The sequence below is a fragment of the Sciurus carolinensis genome, chromosome 11 (assembly GCF_902686445.1).
Source record: "Sciurus carolinensis chromosome 11, mSciCar1.2, whole genome shotgun sequence".
Taxonomy (NCBI): Eukaryota; Metazoa; Chordata; class Mammalia; order Rodentia; family Sciuridae; genus Sciurus; species Sciurus carolinensis.
Window position 1 is genome coordinate 87,853,542 of NC_062223.1, and position 18,217 is coordinate 87,871,758.

Below are 18,217 nucleotides of genomic sequence, written 5' to 3' on the forward strand. Positions count from 1 at the left end.
ATAACAATTCCTTTAAAAATGACTCAAATTTTATGAACTTTTTGAGCTTTTCATTTAGTACTAACACTGAACCAAAAAATAAAATAATCCTGGGCAATTTTTAAATCTAAAAGCAATGCAAAAATAATCACTCTTTAAGATTATGTCTGATGATAAAATAATAATTTAGGTAAGATGTACAGTCAAAGAATGAAGCGCTCCACATACACTGGACGATTAGTAGTATTAATTTTATGATAATACTGCATAAGCCAGGCATAGTGCTAGATGTTTAACTGTTATATATGTAAACCTTCTGATAATACTGCAAAACTCTATTATACCAACTTTCATAGGCTTATAAAGGTTAAATACTTGCTTAAATTCAAGTCAAGTTAATGAAGTAGAACTGGATGGAATTCAAACTCAAGTTTGCTAGACTCCAAGCATATTCGTTTCATAAAATGCCCTCATGAATTCTGTTTTTAAATATATTTAACCATGTCCAATTCTTAATACCAACCAAGAACCTTAATTTTTTATTTGGGTTATTCATACTTTTAATACAGCTTAACTAAAATCAACTACTGCGTATACACACAAAGAAATATAGCAGAACTTTGAACTTTGGTAACTACTGCACTGGCCAAGAATATATCTGGAAAACTGATGAATATACAAAGAGCTTTTAATTCCATAAGCCTATAATATTAAAATGTTTTATACACTTCAGAAAATTTACAAGTCTTCAATTTGAATTAAAGAAAGAAGATGACAGGCTTCTATTAACAAAACAGTAATGTGTTTAATTAAGGAAAACAAAATTAGCCTAAAAGGGTTCTTGAAAAGCAAATGAATATATTTTTTCTCAAGAAATTTCTGAAAAACTCATTTTGGTGGGGTTGGAGTTATCTCCTGTATAAATAAATTGATAAATTTCTGAGAAACAGTTTCCTACTTCCAAATAAGCTGCTACAATAGAATGCTCATGGCACATAAAGGTAATATTAGGATAAGCTTAAATGTTACAAATTCTGACAGGGCATATAAGGCAGGAAGGGATAAAGGGAGAAAAAAGGAAAGAGTAAGTGAAAAAAGTAAATAAAAAGTGAAACAAAAGAGGGGGAACTCCAAGCACCTATCATTCTTCAAATTAGAACTTACTAAAAAGGAACCCAAGATTCCATTCTACAGAGGAAGAGGAGAAGGTGGGGGGACCAAACTACTATTTACACCAAATTAAAACAAAAACAAACACAAAAACAAAATAGAACAAAACAAAAAACCCCCACACCAACACTATATCATTAAAAACAGAAATATATGAAGGCCAACTGTAGTGTTCCATGTCCATCATCCCAGCTAGTTTGAAGTAGAAGGATCTCAAGTTTGAGGTGAGCCTCAGCAATTTAATGAGACCCTATCTCAAAATAATAAGGGCTGGGAGTATATATCTGTGTGTGATGCCCTGGGTTCAATCTCTATTATCTCAGGGAGAGGGAGAAGGAGAGGGAGAGGGAGAAATGAAAAGAAAAAAGAGAAGAGAAGAAGTAAGAAACAGTTGACTTTTTAGCCAATACTAATCTGTCTTATAGTTTTATAGATCAGGAAGGAAGTCTAGACAAGGTCACACTCACATATATGGCATACTTAGGACTACAATCTACTCTCTGACTTACAATTAATTCACGTTCTTACAGCTTCAATGAGGACAAACTACCTATTACAGTGAGTACCATGTACCAGATACATGTCTTCCTCTGGCAGGAGTGGAGGATATTGAGATACACAGTTATGCCCTGAGTTTTCTGAGTTGTTATTAATCCTATAAACAGGGGTTGACAATTTTGTATTACAGTAACAAGAAGGAATTATTATAATTAGTTATTATTCTTTGGTTTTATATACATATGGTTGAGCTTTAGAGTAGCTATATATATATAATTAGAATACCTGATCTGAAACTTTCTCTAGACTCTCCTGTTAACTTATTTTCTACTTAATTCCTCCCTTCCTCCCTCCTTGCCTCCCTTCCCCTCTCTCATACATATTTTGAATGTACCCATATGATCTGTTTAAGGAACAAAATGACTTTCCACATGTTGTTTTATCAAATATTCAAATTCACATCACCTTAAACTTTTTCTGAACTGAATAAAAGAAGTTTTACTATCTTGAAGGGAGCAGTTAGTCTTTTTTTTTAAAAAACAATTAAAAAGCTTTTAATTCTGCTTTAGTATATATTTAGAAACTCAATTTTCCCTGTGTAACTCAGATATGAAAATTTGCCATTTTATGGATTTTTATACTGCAATCCTAGGTCATTCAAGTCAAATCAGTTTTCTACTTTACTAGTTAAAATAGAAGATACAGTTCCTACTTTTCAATTGTCTCCAGGCAAAAAAAAAAAGTAAAACCCTTAGGTCTGGGATGAAGGGGTATAATATGGATTATTGACAATATAAAACTATAATACGAAAGAGTTAAAAATTTTAAAAAGGTTAAGAGCACTACATCCTCCCAAGCACAAAGATGTTACTTTATAATTGGCTCCTAATAAACAGGATGTTACCTGTGATGCTAGACGGCCAGAGTATTTCACAGAGAACAAAACACTAAAAAAGAGTTCAACATTGAAGGAAATATTCTTTACTAAAAGCCTATGTTAAATAAAATTAAGGACTAGTGTTAATTTAAAAATCCCACTACATTATTATTGCGGTTAAATTTATTTTACAACTTGATGTTAAAGTCCAAAGTAATTATTGCAGTGCTTTAAAAGTAATTAATGGATACATTAAAAATACTTAGGCAGTATAAACATTAATTGGAAAAAAAATGTTAAATGGTACTTTACCAACAAACATTTCATGAGTAGGTGTCCTAGTAGTAAAAGTGGATACATCTGAAGCAATGGGAAGGTGAACATCACCACTACTTTTTGTGAGGAAAGGATTTAAGCTTGGAATGGCATCATCAACAGCATCTAAAGTAGCAGAGAAAGGATCTGTGCAGTCCAAATGTATTACAGCAAAATGAAGAAAGGAAGTAAATAAATTAGTATTGTAATTAGTCAAAAGATGCAAAGTGAAAAGTAGTAGCTATATTATTGTCTATTAATTTTAAATTCAAATATATCTAATCACCAAGATGGAAGAGTTGCATTTAACATATTCTAAAAGGAATATTTAGGAAAAAAAAAAAAACCACACATTTATGTGTCCATTAACAACAGTAGCATGTTAAGGATAGATTTGTTCTCCAACATTAGAAAGCCAAGTCAATTAAAAGAGAATAACCAAGATGTTTCCAAAAAAGAAGCACTCACCTTGCACCCAGCTTCCCTGCCCTAGCTGAGAATGGATTTGCTTTGGTTGTATACCTGTGTTTACTCAAATAATTGACACAAACAATTGGCATCTGTGTGGTATAAGAAAACCTTCAAAAAGAGGGTGGTAATTTCAAATTAGGGATAAGAGGCTATTTCTAGCATGTGCAGATATTACCTGTATAGGTTGAGAAGTAGAAAATAAAATTTGAAATGAAGAAAAAAATTTAAGGATGGAGAAAGATTTTTGACAATTAGGAACAAAGATGAAAGACTGCCCATTTAGTATAGGGCAACAGCTTTGAAGGTCTAACTAAGAGCTTTAGAGTCTTTCAAATGATTTTCTAATGGAAGATCAAAAGCATTATTCCCATCATAAGGCTACTATACTAATTACTATAATCAAATCCTACATCTAAAGTTATTCTAGAATTAGATTTCCAGTACTTATACCTCATTCATGATAATCATTCTAACAACTAAAATTTATTTACCTATATTATTAAGATTGGAAGAGTAAACTAAATGGAGAGAAGATAAAGAATAGCAAAAAAAAAAAAATTTTTTTTTTTTTAATTAAAAAGATTGTTTTCTTTTTAAGAACTAAAAACAAGAATTCTGTACTTTTAACCAGCAGCAGCTTCCTATTTTTGTCTAACACTTTACTTTTATTGAAGTATATAGCAGTACTTTCAGTATTAGGCACTGTATTTTACTTTTTTTAAGACTGCATAACTGAACAAGATAGCAGCAATGACCTAAGGACCAGCTCATTTACTACAATATGTGAGACTACCCTTAAAGTCAGTAAATTCAAGTTACTCAGTAAAGTAAATTCAATGTTCCACAACCTTAAACATGACAGTTTGAAGGAGGAAAATACTAAGAAAATACGGAGGTCATGGGTTTGTATAATACATCTTTTTAATAAAACTGTAATATTTATATCATATGAAGTTCTATAAACTTCTCAAAGTATGCTGATTGTGGTTTTCAAACTCAAATGATGTTTGTTCTCCCATATACTCTCCAATGAATGAAACAATGGGAAAAAGTATCAGAAAAAATAACTCAAATAAACAATAAGGAACAGATATAAAAAGTTAGGTTTTTAATACTAACATAAAAAGGTAATGCTATCTACTCTAACTGCTGCTTGCATAAGAAAGGAGTTGCATTAAGTTTAGACTTGACCAATTGGATCAAAAGTACTGTTTTAAACTTAATACTTGCATGAAGTTTTAAAGTACAAAACACTGTTTAACATATAATACAAAACATCTCTCTAATCTTCCAAGTTAAAAAAAAAAAAAAGTCATGAGAGAAGTTGTTAAAATAAAAAGAACAGGACTGGGGATGTAGCTCAGCGGCAGAGCATTTGCCTAGCATGTGTAAGGCCCTGGATCTGATCCCCAGTACGAAGGTGCTTACAGAAAAAAGCAAATTGCATTCCTATAACAGATCCTTTGATTTATGAGAAAAGACATGTTCAGTAATGGTTACCAGTTATCTGCTGTTTAATAAATTGATACCATTTATCCAAGCTCCTAATTTCAATTACTTTCTATAACGTGAAACATTTGGAGAAGAATATGCACAAATGTGAAAATGCATAATACTGTAGATCAGACAGTAAGGAAAACCAGCTTCTAATCTACTTGATAAAATACTATAAGCAGGACTGGGACTGTGGGTCAGTGGTACAGTGCTTGCCTCACACATGTGGGGCACTGGGTTTGATTCTCAGCACCACATAAAACAAATCAATGAAGATAAAGTGTCCATCTACAACTAAAAACTAATTTTTTTAAATACTATAAGCACTCTATATCATGACAATCTATTAATATTTAATATATTTATACATTTATATATTTTTATTGTTCAAAATGATAATAATGTTCTAGTTATTACAACAAACTTAACTAGACTAGCAACTTTAAATCTCTTAAACTTTTAAAAAATAATTTGTCCATTCTTTTTATCATTATTCATATAAAGGTTTAATTTTATGCCAACTAGTGTCATGGAAAAATAATTTTAAGAATATAAAACAAGGACTGAAATAGCACCACAATCATAGTATAGATAGCTTTGGGGTCTTAAACACTTAATAATCTATATTTATAAACAAAACAATTTTTTCATGAAGTGTTCTGTGCTTCATGCCAGTTAAGAACAAAGCAAATTAAACTTCAAATGAATAATTCTTTCACACTTCTAGTTTTGAAATCTTGTTCTCAAATACTCAACAGTGCACTGAGCTGGTAATATGGTCTATTTTTAGATGCACTGTAATTCCAAGTTTTTGAATAATGAAAACCTAAATCTTTTTGGATACCAGTATTCAACACCAAGTGCTTGTTTAGACTCCAGACTATTTTTTGAAAAATCAAAGATTCATTAATAATGCAATCAAGGGAACGGGGGAGCTTGTGTTCTCTCTTTCATTTTCAATTTATCTTTTCATTTAAACATACAAAGCCTAGGCATACACATGCTTATGATAAAATAGTTATGATACGTAAATTAAATATGGGTTCTATTATTAACATCCATATTTAACTAATGAAAGCAAAGTAAGCGTGGAACAAGATTTGAGAATTATTTTAAAAATCATACTTTTGTCACAAGCTGCAAAATAACAAACTATTGCATATTAAACTGTTAAGGTAAATGGTTAATTTCAAAATACTTTAAGATGATGAAAGCTTTTCATATGTAAGATTTCTTTATTTTAGCCTGAAAGTTCTTGGTTTAAAATACTCTTCAGTTATCTACTCATGCAGAAGTCAAAGCCCTGAAATTATCACCAACTCAGAAGTCATATATCTTTATCTGTAAATCAAGACAGGGTTTAGTTCTGCTTAAATTGAAGGGCTCATAGTAAAGATCACATTCCTTTCCTCACAAATTAACAAAAAGGTTTTGGAAAAATAGTATAATTTCTATTGCCTCTGCCCCACTGTACTTGATTTTTACTTTAAATGGTCTCACTACTTATGTATAGCAAACTGAATGTTAAAATATAAGGGGAAATTTTAAGAAAATACAAAGCAAAATAACAGAAAGCAGAAAAATAAAACATGATTAAATATATTCCAACATATTGTATTTATGTATAGATTATTATGAAATAATTTCTGATCTCAGGACACCAAATAATTCTAAAAGTCTGAAAGTACTTAAATTATTCTCCCGCAATATAGTCTATCTACTTTCATGAGTTAAATCACTCCAAGCATAAACTTTAACTTCTCATTGAGATTAACTGTAAATATGTCCAGACAAAACCACTAAGAATTTCAGTTTGGTTTCTTTGAAATATTAAATATATTAATTTCATTAAGTCTTCTGTTAAAAATTTCAGTCTGCTTAGAAAAACAACTTTTCAGTTTTAGTTTATTAAAAATAGAAAAAAGTCACTGGGTGAGGTGGCGCATGCCTGTAATCTCAATAGCTCAGGAGGCTGAGGCAGGAGAATGGTGAGTTAAAAGCCAGCCTCAGCAAAAGTGAGGTGCTCAGCAACTCAGTGAGACTGTGTCTCTAAATAAAATATAAAATAGGGCTCTCAGAGGTTGAGTGTCTCTGGGTTCCCCTCCCCATGCCCCCGCAAAAAGAAAAAGAAAAATTCAAACTACTTAAATGGTCATGTTAATTCTACTAATCATTTTAAACAATTAACAAAACAAAATAAGCATATAAATTTGGCAGACTGACAATCCTAAAATCAGGACATAAGTGAGGAAATACACCATTTACAGGAACTTTGAAGTAATTATTTAACTATTATGTTTCCAGAGGTTTATTCTTCTGATAAAAGTAATAGGTAAATCATTAGAGCATTTGGAACATAGACATATGTATATATACACATATCCATGTCAGGAGCAGTGACACATGCCTGTAATCCCAGGGACTCAGGAGGCTGAGGCAGGAGAACCACATATTGAAGGCCAGGATCAGCAACTTAGTGAGGCCTCAAGCAATTCACTGAGGACCCCATCTCAAAATAAAAAATAAAAAGGACTAGGGATGTGGCTCGGTGGTTAAGCACCATTGTGTTCAATCCCTAGTACTAAAACAAACAAATGAAAAAAGATCCATAAACTTTATATTATGATTTCCAACCTATTGTAATACACCTATTAAAATGTCAATTTTGTTGAAATGTTCACAGAACTAAAAACTTTGGGTTTACTGGGTTAAGAAACTCCTTTCTTAAACTTAATTTGTTGCCTATGGTTCATTCTGAAATATTTCTGAAATACTGAATTTAAACTATCTTATCATTTTTAGAAATTACTCCAAGATCTTAAGATTTTGCTAAATTAACTAGTCTTCATAGTCAATTCACTTTTAAAATCATTAACACTCACAAAATCAGTCTAAAAATTTGTTTCAGTGTCTTGCCTTGCCATAAAATAGAAATAACCTACCCAGAACAAGAGAAAATATCCACTTATTCAACTAATTACCTGTTAAATGAATTATCTGCTTTATATATCAAGAAGCATTCCAGACATTGGGGATATAGCAATGAACAAATTATTTTTAAAACTCCTGCCTTCACACAGCTTACATAATAGTATATAAAAACAGTACTTTAAGAAATAAGTACTCAGGAAAAAACTTCCTTGAAATTCAAATCATTAAAATAAAGAAAAAACCTAGCTCATATGCTGTAAAAACTTTTACCATGTGTGGTAAGCCTATTGATTCAGATTTTAAAAATGTAAGCCAAAGTAAAATTTAACTTAGACATTTTCTACTTAATATCCTTCCCTCTTAGACTACCTCTTTTCCCTTCACAGCAATTTTTGAGTAACTGTTTATAAAATAATACTTACACATACAAACAGAAGCACCAAAAGCAACCAAAGGAGGCAATTTGAAAATCAGATGTCTAAGCAAAACTGTGTAGAAACTGACATGGACTAGGCACTTTCCTTTAAAGATGCTAGGCCATGGTCACTTCATAATCAAAGAACTAAGCAAGGGCAGCAAATACTCTTGCTGATGCTAGGGAGAAATTATATAAGTACCAAAATCTTATAGATCTGAATAAGTCACTATTAAAATTTGTCATGAGGTACCTGGTCACCACACACCTGACTACCTGATAATCCCAACTGAGTTTTTCTAGAACATTATCATCTACTGACACAGATGAAGGTTTTTGCTGAAAAATAATTTATTTTTCTGTATCAAAAGCAAATTAACCACTATGCATTTTCTGATTATGGAATCAAATTCACATTGAAAGAATTATTTGATACTTAGGTGGCCCTTCCTCTTACATTTAATTTCATTTTTATTAAACATCATTTTATAATTTAATTAACATAAATTCCCAAATTCCATTTATGAAATGGAAATGTCTTCAAGGCAAAAAACTAGTCCACTACTACTTTAATATTTCTCAAGTTCTCATGTATCAAGTGTAACCAACAACCATACAAATGCATAAAATGTCACACAATGGAGAGGGGAGAAACTTACACAATATCAAAAATAGAAATCATGAATGCTTACCTCCCCATGTACTTGCTACCTGAGAAGCACTTGACATAGGATGTACAGATGGATGAAAAGTTGGCTGCTGCAAATCAAGCAGGTCATTTGGCAGCTTTGATGTGCTAGGAAAATATTTTGAAAAGACATTTTATTTCCTAACTAACTTTGCTAATGAGCTGCCTCCCACACACAAATTAATACTTTAAAAAGTAAAGATAAAAAGAAGCCCCAATAATGTAACCCTCAGACAAAGGAACTGTTTCAGTAAGATAACAATTTTATGTCCTTCATTTAGCAGTATACTTCTAAAGAGGCCTAGAAAAGTATTACAATACTATATCTTAAATTTACGTAGAATTCAAGTAATAGCAGCTTTTCTGGAAAGATACAATGACTTCCCCAGAAATACTGATTTCCTTATGCTACATTCCAATTAGTAAAAATGGCAATTTGGTCATCTTCCATTTCCTAAATATGCAAAACAAACTTTTATCACTTCATATTGTACCAATTACACCATTTAGCACCATCTATTTTATGTGAACTTATGATTACAAAAATCATAAGCCAAAGTAAACCTGAAAAGATCTGCAGATCTGCAAAAATTTTATTAGAAGTCTTTGTATCTGAATATTTCTCTCCATACCTGTTAGAAGAACTAGGAGTAGAAAATATGTCAATGGCTGGTGCAGTCATTATTCCCCCTGCTGAGGTGGATACAGGAGAGGCTGCAGTTGTTAACGAGGTATGAGGTTTCTTTGCAAGTTCTTTTAGGCGCTGCTCCTGTTGAGAAAAGGAACTATCATAAGGAATTCAGAAACCAGATTTATTTTTACAGCCTTCAAAAGAAAGTGCTTTCTAATTTTGTTTAGATAGCAGAAGAGTATTTCCAGTTCACACCCGTTATTCTGTCCAGATAAAAAATTAAGACTTTCAGTCATGTGATACCTACAAATTAAAAACTCTTACATTTGCATAAAGTCCCAATTACTTTATGAATACCTGTACTTGTTTTTCCAAGTAAAGAAAACGTACTCACTTATCTTTAAAGTTTTTAAACATGCCTGTTCACTTACCTTTAAAGCTTTTAAACGTGCCTGTTCTTCCTCTAATGCTGCCTGCTTTTCCCTTTCATCCACTTTGGTCAGAGATAGGCCAGTACTTGCCAGAGAAGAGACTGCATTGGAAAGTGTTGTGGCCCTAGGATAATTGAACAAAGGTCATTTGATTTTCTGTCAAACAATTTACATTAGATCCAGGTCAACCTTGCCTTGAGTAAGCTCTAACTGCAAACTTAACTTACAGACTCAAACTCAATATTTCAGATGAAATATTTTAACTAGTAGTCTAGAAGATTACAGCAATTAGAACATTGTTAACTTAGAATTAAGTGTTAAAGACTTTGGAAAAGATTCACAAGAGTGAAACCTGCCTCTTCCAAACCCCAAGAGAGGGAACCAATGCTATTAGAAAACAGCATTCCCAGGAAAGTCCAGATAGAAAAAAGCATTACATTTCTCATAGAGAAAGATCATTTGCCCACTTACACCTGGTTTTTGGCAGTGCTACCACAAGAACACCAAACCATGAGCATCAGTAATGTTATGAAAAAGTAATGTTATGGCTAGATATGTTTCCTATAATGACATTTAAAGATGTCATCCCAACAGGACTTCAGATTCCTTAAAAGAAGATCAATTTCAATCCAGCCACTAAGTCACAGTATCTTCTTTCTATGTGCAGCTCTTCTGCCAAACTAGAATTGCCTTTTCAAATGGATTATGTGTGCATAATGCATCATCTCTCATTAGCAGATTCACAGCAAGTCACCCCCTTTCCCTTTTATCAAAGGTTTATGCAAACCATAAACCCCAACATTAAATTCTAGGAGAAACATAAATGTGTGCTAAAGAATTCTAGCCAGAAAACCTACCCTGACCTTTATTAATTTTCCTTTACCACAAACTAACCAACCATCATTAATTTCTACTTTAAGGACATAAAGAAGCAATAATATTTAACCTAAAAAGATACAACTCAGAAGACAAAGGAAAAGTAATATAGTTGTAAGACAAAGGAAAAGTAATATAGTTGTAACAGAAATCCAACAACTGAACCTTCACATTTAGGCTATCATGGCACTTCAAAACCCCACTAGAAAATTCAAAGTGCAAATCTGGGGTTTAAAAAAAGTATTAAAATTCATTAATGTCTTCTCTTTGGAAATTATTTAAATTTTATTAGTAGGGGGGAAAAAAAAAACAATCAAAAAGGAACCAAAGGAAGATTCGCAATATACTTTATTCTTTCTATATACTGTTAAAAGGAAATCTTCATAAGAAAACTTGAGAATTATTTAAGTAATTATTCAACACAAAAATCATGTCACAACATTGATTTGAGATGATCTATGTTATTTTCAATTTGCTAGATCAACAGGGAAATTAGTGCAAAATTTGAACTGATTAAAATATGACAAGTGAGAAACCAATCCCGTGAACTGGCATTAGAGAAAGATGATGACATTTCATGTCGACATTCTTGATTTGAGTTCCAGTATTACTACTACAAATTAATAAAAAACTATACTATAAGGAACCATACAAACAAATGCATTATCATCTTTATGAGCAATGCTGACATAGAAACAATTCTGAATCAAGGCATCACTGTCATCATCTTAACAGACACTGACATTTATTGAAGGTCAGGAAGTATTCCAAGAATGAACATGTGTTAATCCACTTTCCTGTTACCAATTCTATAAAGTTGACGGTATAATTAAGCCCATCTTATAGATAATTAAATCAAGATAGAGAAAAAATAAGTAACTTAGAACTTGAGTTGGATCATCTACCCCCTCAGAAAAATCACTCCCACTCTTTGCCCTACAAAGAATAATGTACCTGCTTGCAGCTGTAGAATCTTTGATTTTCTTTCCTTCCAAAGAAGCTAAATGTTGTTCCAAAGCATCAAGAAGACTACTGGGGGCCTAGAATTGTACAAATATTAAGACTTTCATAATAACCAGGTCATTGGCCAAAATAAATCAAGTGTCATCTAACATGAGAGCAACAAAAATAAATGGATATGTTTCTCCAGCACTAAGAACAGTGAGGAAGGAGTTTTAGCTACCCAATGATAATGACTACTATCTTATTATATAAACATGACCTAGTTGGAGGTATTAATAAAAATACAGCAAAAATATAAAAACTGAAGACTATGTAAACATGAAACATCAAAAGATCTTGTAAGGACTTAAAACTTTTTATATTTAACTTACTTGACCTTTAAGTAAAACACACTCTTAAAATCTAGACATATTATTGAGCATGCAGCAGATACTTAATTTTGCTGAGTAATTAAATTCACCCAAACATTACTTTTGAGTAGTTATTGATAAATGATATGGAAGACTAGCATCAAGGAGATGCAAATTAAAATTACAATGAAATACACCTTTTCATCTACTAGAATAGCTAAAATTAAATAGATGAGCTATTATCAATTGTTAGTGAGGATATGAAAATGGAACTCTTATACACCACTGGTGAGAATACACCACCTGGAAAAGGATCAGGTCTTTTATAATGTTAAATTCACATCTACCTAATGACCCAATTTCACTAATTATTTACCCAAAAGAGATGAAAACTTATCTGCATAAGACTCACTTAACAATGTTTTAAGTAGCTTTATTTAAAATAGTCAAGAATTTGAACAATCCCAAAATTCATTTGAAAAACTAAGCTGAAAGGATGAAATACTACTTAAAACTAATGAAGAATGAATTAATTAATGGTACATTTTAACAACATGAAAAGATCTCAAAACATATTATCAGCCAGATATAAGAGTAAATACTTGTATAACACACACATACCCTTTTATTTTCATCTACTTGTTCCTGACATATAGCTCCCACAGCCTTTGTAATTTCCTAAGAGTGGGCTAGAGATTTAGCTCAAAAGTATAGCACTTGCCTAACATGCACATGGCCCTGGGTTCAAGCCTCAACACCAAGGGGGGAAAAAAATTCCTAAGATGCTTCAGAGCTCAGGAAGCGAAGTCTTTCTCACCTCCTGCCCTCCTGTCACCTGCTCCTTTTTCTCTCCAAGGCAGGTCATAGAAACAAAGATTTCTCTCCATGAGAACCATTACAAAAACTAAAAACATGCTCTAATCTTCTCTTTCTCTTCTGTCTTGGAGCTGGCATAAAGGAATTCTCTGACCTAACTTGTTTGATAATAGATCATAAGACCCAACATTTCAAAAGGGACCCTGCCCCACACCTGGAAGAAAGGAATGCTGAAAAGAAAGGCCCAGAAGAATCTGAACAGACGAGTCTGAGTTTTTCTACTCAGTCTGTTAGCATTAGATCATACCCTTTTTGTCCAATCATATTTTTACAGAGCTGCGCACGCTTCTTCAATCATGGTTATACAATGAAATCTCCATAAAAACCCTAAAGGTCAGGTCAGAGCACTTTTGGAAGTGGCATGCCCAGAGAGGGCTTGGAAGCTCCATATCCCTTTCCACATGCTTCATCCTATAAACTCTTTATCTGTATCCTTTATAATAAATATTTCCCTGAATTCTCTAAATCACTCTAGCAAATTAACCAAACCTGAAAAAGAGGGTTATTAGAATCCTAATTTATAGGTAGCTAGTCAGAAATACTAGTAAAACAACCTTCTACTGATTCACAACTCAAGTGGGAGGAAGGTGGCACATTTGGGCACTGTGGGATCTGGCTATCTTCAGGTAGAGTGTGTCTGAATTAAATTGAACTCAAGTGACTTAGGGGACACCCAGCTGGTGCTACAGGACTTCTTGCTTGCTGTGTGGGGGGAGAAACCTCACACATCTGTTATCTCAAATTATCTGTGTTTTGAGAGTATAGTAGGATACACCAAGTTTAATTCTGTACTGCCACTGTATGTTTACAACTTATATAATTTATTGATTCTATTCATATTAAGTTCAAGAGCTGATAAAATTATGCTACAAACCAAGTATATCTTATCTGAAATGTTTAGGATCAGAAGTCTTCTGGATTCCTTAATTTGGAACATTTGCATACATATATAATGAGGTATCTTGGGGATGGGTTCCAAATCTAAACATGAATTCATGTTTCATAATACACCTGACACACATAGTCTAAGAGTAATTTCATATAGTACTTTTTGTGTGCTTGCATTTTGACTATGGTCTATCCACATGAGGCCAGATATAAAATCTTCCAGTTGTAGTATCATGTGGGCACTCAGTTTCAGGTTTTATAGCATTTTGGTTTTTGAATTAGGGATGCTCAACCTACATCAGAAATCAAACTTGTAATTGAACATGGAGGGGGACACAAAAGATTGGGGTGATGAAAATGATCTGTCTTGAATGGTTTACTGGTTAAACAAATATCTACATCTAAGAAATGTCACTGAAATGGATATTTAATATGATATATGTTTTAAAAATTACTAGTTTAGAACTCTTGGACTAGTGGTCAGATATCAAACTTGTGCTAGGAAAGGGTAAATTTCTTTCAAGAAGAAATCTTTCAGTGTGTAGGACAAGAACAGTTCATTCTAAGCAAAGCAAATGCATCAATGACATTTTTTGGGGTAGGGGTGGGTACCAGGGATTGTATCCATGGGCACTTAACCACTGAGCTCTGTTTATATTTTATTTTGAGTCAGGATCCTAAGTTGCTTAGAGCCTTGCTAAGTTGCTGAGGCTGGTTTTGAACTTGTGACCCTCCTGCCTCAGCCTCCCAAGCTGCTGGGATTATGGGAATGCACCACCATGCACGGCTCAATGACATTTCTTTACTCCAAATATTCTTTAAGATTTGAGATAGTTTCTGGGTTACAGATTCCAAAACCAGAAGAGGCAGCACCTAGCTAATTCTTCTACAAATTATAACTTTAATGATTTCTTTCAGTATTTTCTCTAAACAGTATACCAAGACCTTACCACAAGGGAGATCTAGGAGAAAACCATTTAAAATAAAAAAAATAGATTATAAGTTTGACTTTTATGATGAAAACAGAACATACATGTACCCCTCCCCCCAACAAAGAGTCTGTTAATCAGATGATAAGAGCTTTCCGTGTAGATGATCATGGGGACGTTGAGGACTGTGGCTAACATTTTTAAAAGTTCTTCTAACAACAGCAGTACATTAGCTATCTTGCATAGGATCACTGAATTCATGAAGTAGGCAACATTAGCACATCCACTTCACAGATAAATCACAGGTTAAAACTGGGCCCATTCAAAGCGTACTTCACTTTTTTCTGAAGGGTTTAAGATGTGGTTTACAAATATTAAAGTTAAAAATTTTGACAAACCATTTCTAAAATTCCTCCTAAGCATAGTAACTTTGTGAAAATGCAAATGTGCAGTAAGAGTGAAAAAAATGTGATGTTTCACATCCTAGACAGAGCAATTTATTTTAAAAAATAAATAATTGCCAATTTCCATTCTCCTACATTACCACCATCTTACCTAAAGTGTAGACAACTTTTTATTCACTCCTGAAAAACTTCTGAAATCACCAAAAGAATGCCTGGCTTGTTCTTTTTGCTTAGAGATCAAATAAAGAGGGAGGGAGGGGTGGAGGCTGACCAACCCTGCTCAATTATAATGCTATGAACATTAAAAACTATAAATGTTGACAGCGGTAATTTCTATGTATTATCTAAGGTTGATTATTTTAAAACAAAATATAGTAGAAGCTGGCATGACAAATGGGATTCGTGATGGAACAATTCGAAGCTGCTGGATCATTTTATACCACACATTCTTCAAGCAATGACTTGTCTCATACTCGGCCCAGAATAACATGCTCTGTCTTAACGAAGCCATTTTATCTCATGTGGACATATGCATGAGTGCTTTACTTACATATAACCCATAACTAAATCTATGGCATACTTAGTCTTAAGATCAAAGGGATGAATCAGAATGAATACAAAGAAACAAAATAAGAAACAATCATAAGAAAGTGTATGAGAGATGTCATTGAATGGTTCAAACCAAGGTAAAAGAGATGTCAACTATTAAGGACATAACTGACATAAGTGATTTAAGAAAGACAGTTTATGCCAGGTACTTTCTAAATACTCAGTAAACAAACAGAATAAGTCAGAAGAAACTGCAGGTATAACGTTTCTTTCCCACAATTTTTTTGAAGATGATGTTAAATAACAATTAACATTAACTAAATATTTAGTACTCTGAATTTTTTTTAGATATTAGCTCATTTAATCTCCAATGTACCATGTGAGGTAGGTACTACCATATCCCCATTTTACAGATGATGAAAGTTAAAGCATAGAGACAGAGTGACTTCCCCAAAATCACCAGCCAGCTAACTGCAAACAGGACTTAAGCTTTGACAGATTTACCAAAGTCTGCTCTCTTAGTCCTGTATTATATTTTGATGTTTATCCTATTTAATACTCCCATCTGAGCCAAAAAGCCAAAGCAGAACTTTTTTAAAAAAATTATATATTTTTAGTTGTAGATGAACACAATACTTTTATTTATTTATTTTTATGTGGTGCTGAGGATCAAACCCAATGCCTTACACATGCTGGGCAAGCGTTCTACCACTGAGCCACAACCCCGGCCCCAAAGTCAAACTTTTAAAACAGGAAAAATTAAGTCCTATGTAAAATAATTCTCTACCACCAATATAATGAAAATTTTGTACAATACTATTCTAAGCTCAGTTTCAAGGTTTTTTTTCTTTTTTTTACTTTTTTGGCAATGATTGGGGTCGGGTGGAGGGACTAAAGGGAATAAATAAAAGAATGGTACAGAATAGTAGTGGATAGGATGATCATTGTATGTGATCATTATATGTGGTTATAGTGTTAGAACAATCTTCAGCAATATCAAAATTGTAAAATCTGTTGAGAAAAATTATACTGATCTCCTTGACAATAGGGATTAAAGATTATTTATCATCTTAGCACTGTAGTATATAACAGAAAGTGAACTGATATTTTAATAATATACTTACCTGTGAAAGGTCTGGTATATCACCTCTGTCAATTCCAACTTGCTGTAAGAAGAAGCATTGTATTTAGCAGATGAAATTATAATAAAGATGTTTGTAAATAAAATGTGGGGAAATGACATACTGTAGAATGACTTCTTAAAAACAGAAAAATATTTAATCTCAGTGACTCCAATGGCACATATATTATTTGATGGCTCTATGAATCTTAAACAGTAGAGAAACTTAAGTCAGAAATTTAAGTGAAGCCTATTTAAAATTCCAGTGTCTTCTAAATACCTTTGTAAGCAACTTTGCTACAAATCTGAAAAATTCTGTCATATAATAAAAACACTATGGCAAGAATAAGGAAGGATAACCACAAAAAAGTTCCTTAGGACATAGACACTTAAACAAACCTGATGATATCAACTTTGTCATTCTCCATAAAATAAGCTTTTCCTAACTATATGCAATAGAATGAAACTAAACCCCTATCTCTCACCCTACACAAAACTCAACTCAAAATGGATCAAGGACCTCGGAATCAGACCAGAGACCCTGCATCTTATAGAAGAAAAAGTAGGTCCAAATCTTCAACTTGTTGGCTCAGGATCAGATTTCCTTAACAGGACTCCCATAGCACAAGAAATAAAAGCAAGAATCAACAACTGGGATAGATTCAAACTAAAAAGCTTTCTCTCAGCAAAGGAAACTATCAGAAATGTGAAGAGAGAGCCTACAGAGTGGGAGAATATCTTTGCCAACCATACCTCAGATAGAGCGCTAATTTCCAGAATCTATAAAGAACTCAAAAAACTCTACACGAAGAATACAAATAATCCAATCAACAAATGGGCTAAGGAAATGAACAGACACTTCACAGAAGAAGATGTACAAGTAATCACCAGATATATGAAAAAATGTTCAACATCCCTAGTAATAAGGGAAATGCAAATCAAAACTACCCTAAGATTTCATCTCACCCCAATTAGAATGGCGATTATCAAGAATACAAGCAACAATAGGTGTTGGCGAGGATGTGGTGAAAAAGGAACACTCATACATTGCTGGTGGGGTTGCAAATTAGTGCAACCACTCTGGAAAGCAGTGTGGAGATTCCTCAGAAAGCTTGGAATGGAAACACCATTTGACCCAGCTATCCCACTCCTTGGCCTATACCCAAAGGACTTAAAATCAGCATACTACAGAGATACAGCCACATCAATGTTCATTGCTGCTCAATTCACCATAGCCAGATTGTGGAACCAACCTAGATGCCCTTCAGTTGATGAATGGATAAAGAAACTGTGGCATATTTATACAATGGAATATTACTCCGCAATGAAGAATGATAAAATTATGGCATTTGTAGGCAAATG

The 18,217-nt window shown here is 33.0% G+C and overlaps 1 protein-coding gene across 12 annotated transcripts in view; it reads right to left on the reverse strand.

The window, feature by feature from the left end:
- The window catches only part of Picalm (phosphatidylinositol binding clathrin assembly protein), a 100,166-nt gene that overhangs the window by 25,920 nt on the left and 56,029 nt on the right, over window positions 1–18,217 (reverse strand). For 5 of the 12 annotated variants that reach the window (XM_047519412.1, XM_047519409.1, XM_047519411.1 and 2 more), the window contains exons 8-13: window positions 16,860–16,901; window positions 11,731–11,816; window positions 9,901–10,024; window positions 9,471–9,607; window positions 8,843–8,946; window positions 2,837–2,986 (exon numbers count right to left, since the gene is read on the reverse strand). In XM_047519412.1, coding sequence (XP_047375368.1) covers window positions 2,837–2,986; window positions 8,843–8,946; window positions 9,471–9,607; window positions 9,901–10,024; window positions 11,731–11,816; window positions 16,860–16,901 — 643 coding nt within the window. The remainder of the gene's footprint in view (window positions 1–2,836; window positions 2,987–8,842; window positions 8,947–9,470; window positions 9,608–9,900; window positions 10,025–11,730; window positions 11,817–16,859; window positions 16,902–18,217) is intronic. The other 7 variants (XM_047519420.1, XM_047519417.1, XM_047519419.1 and 4 more) reach the window with 2 other exon arrangements.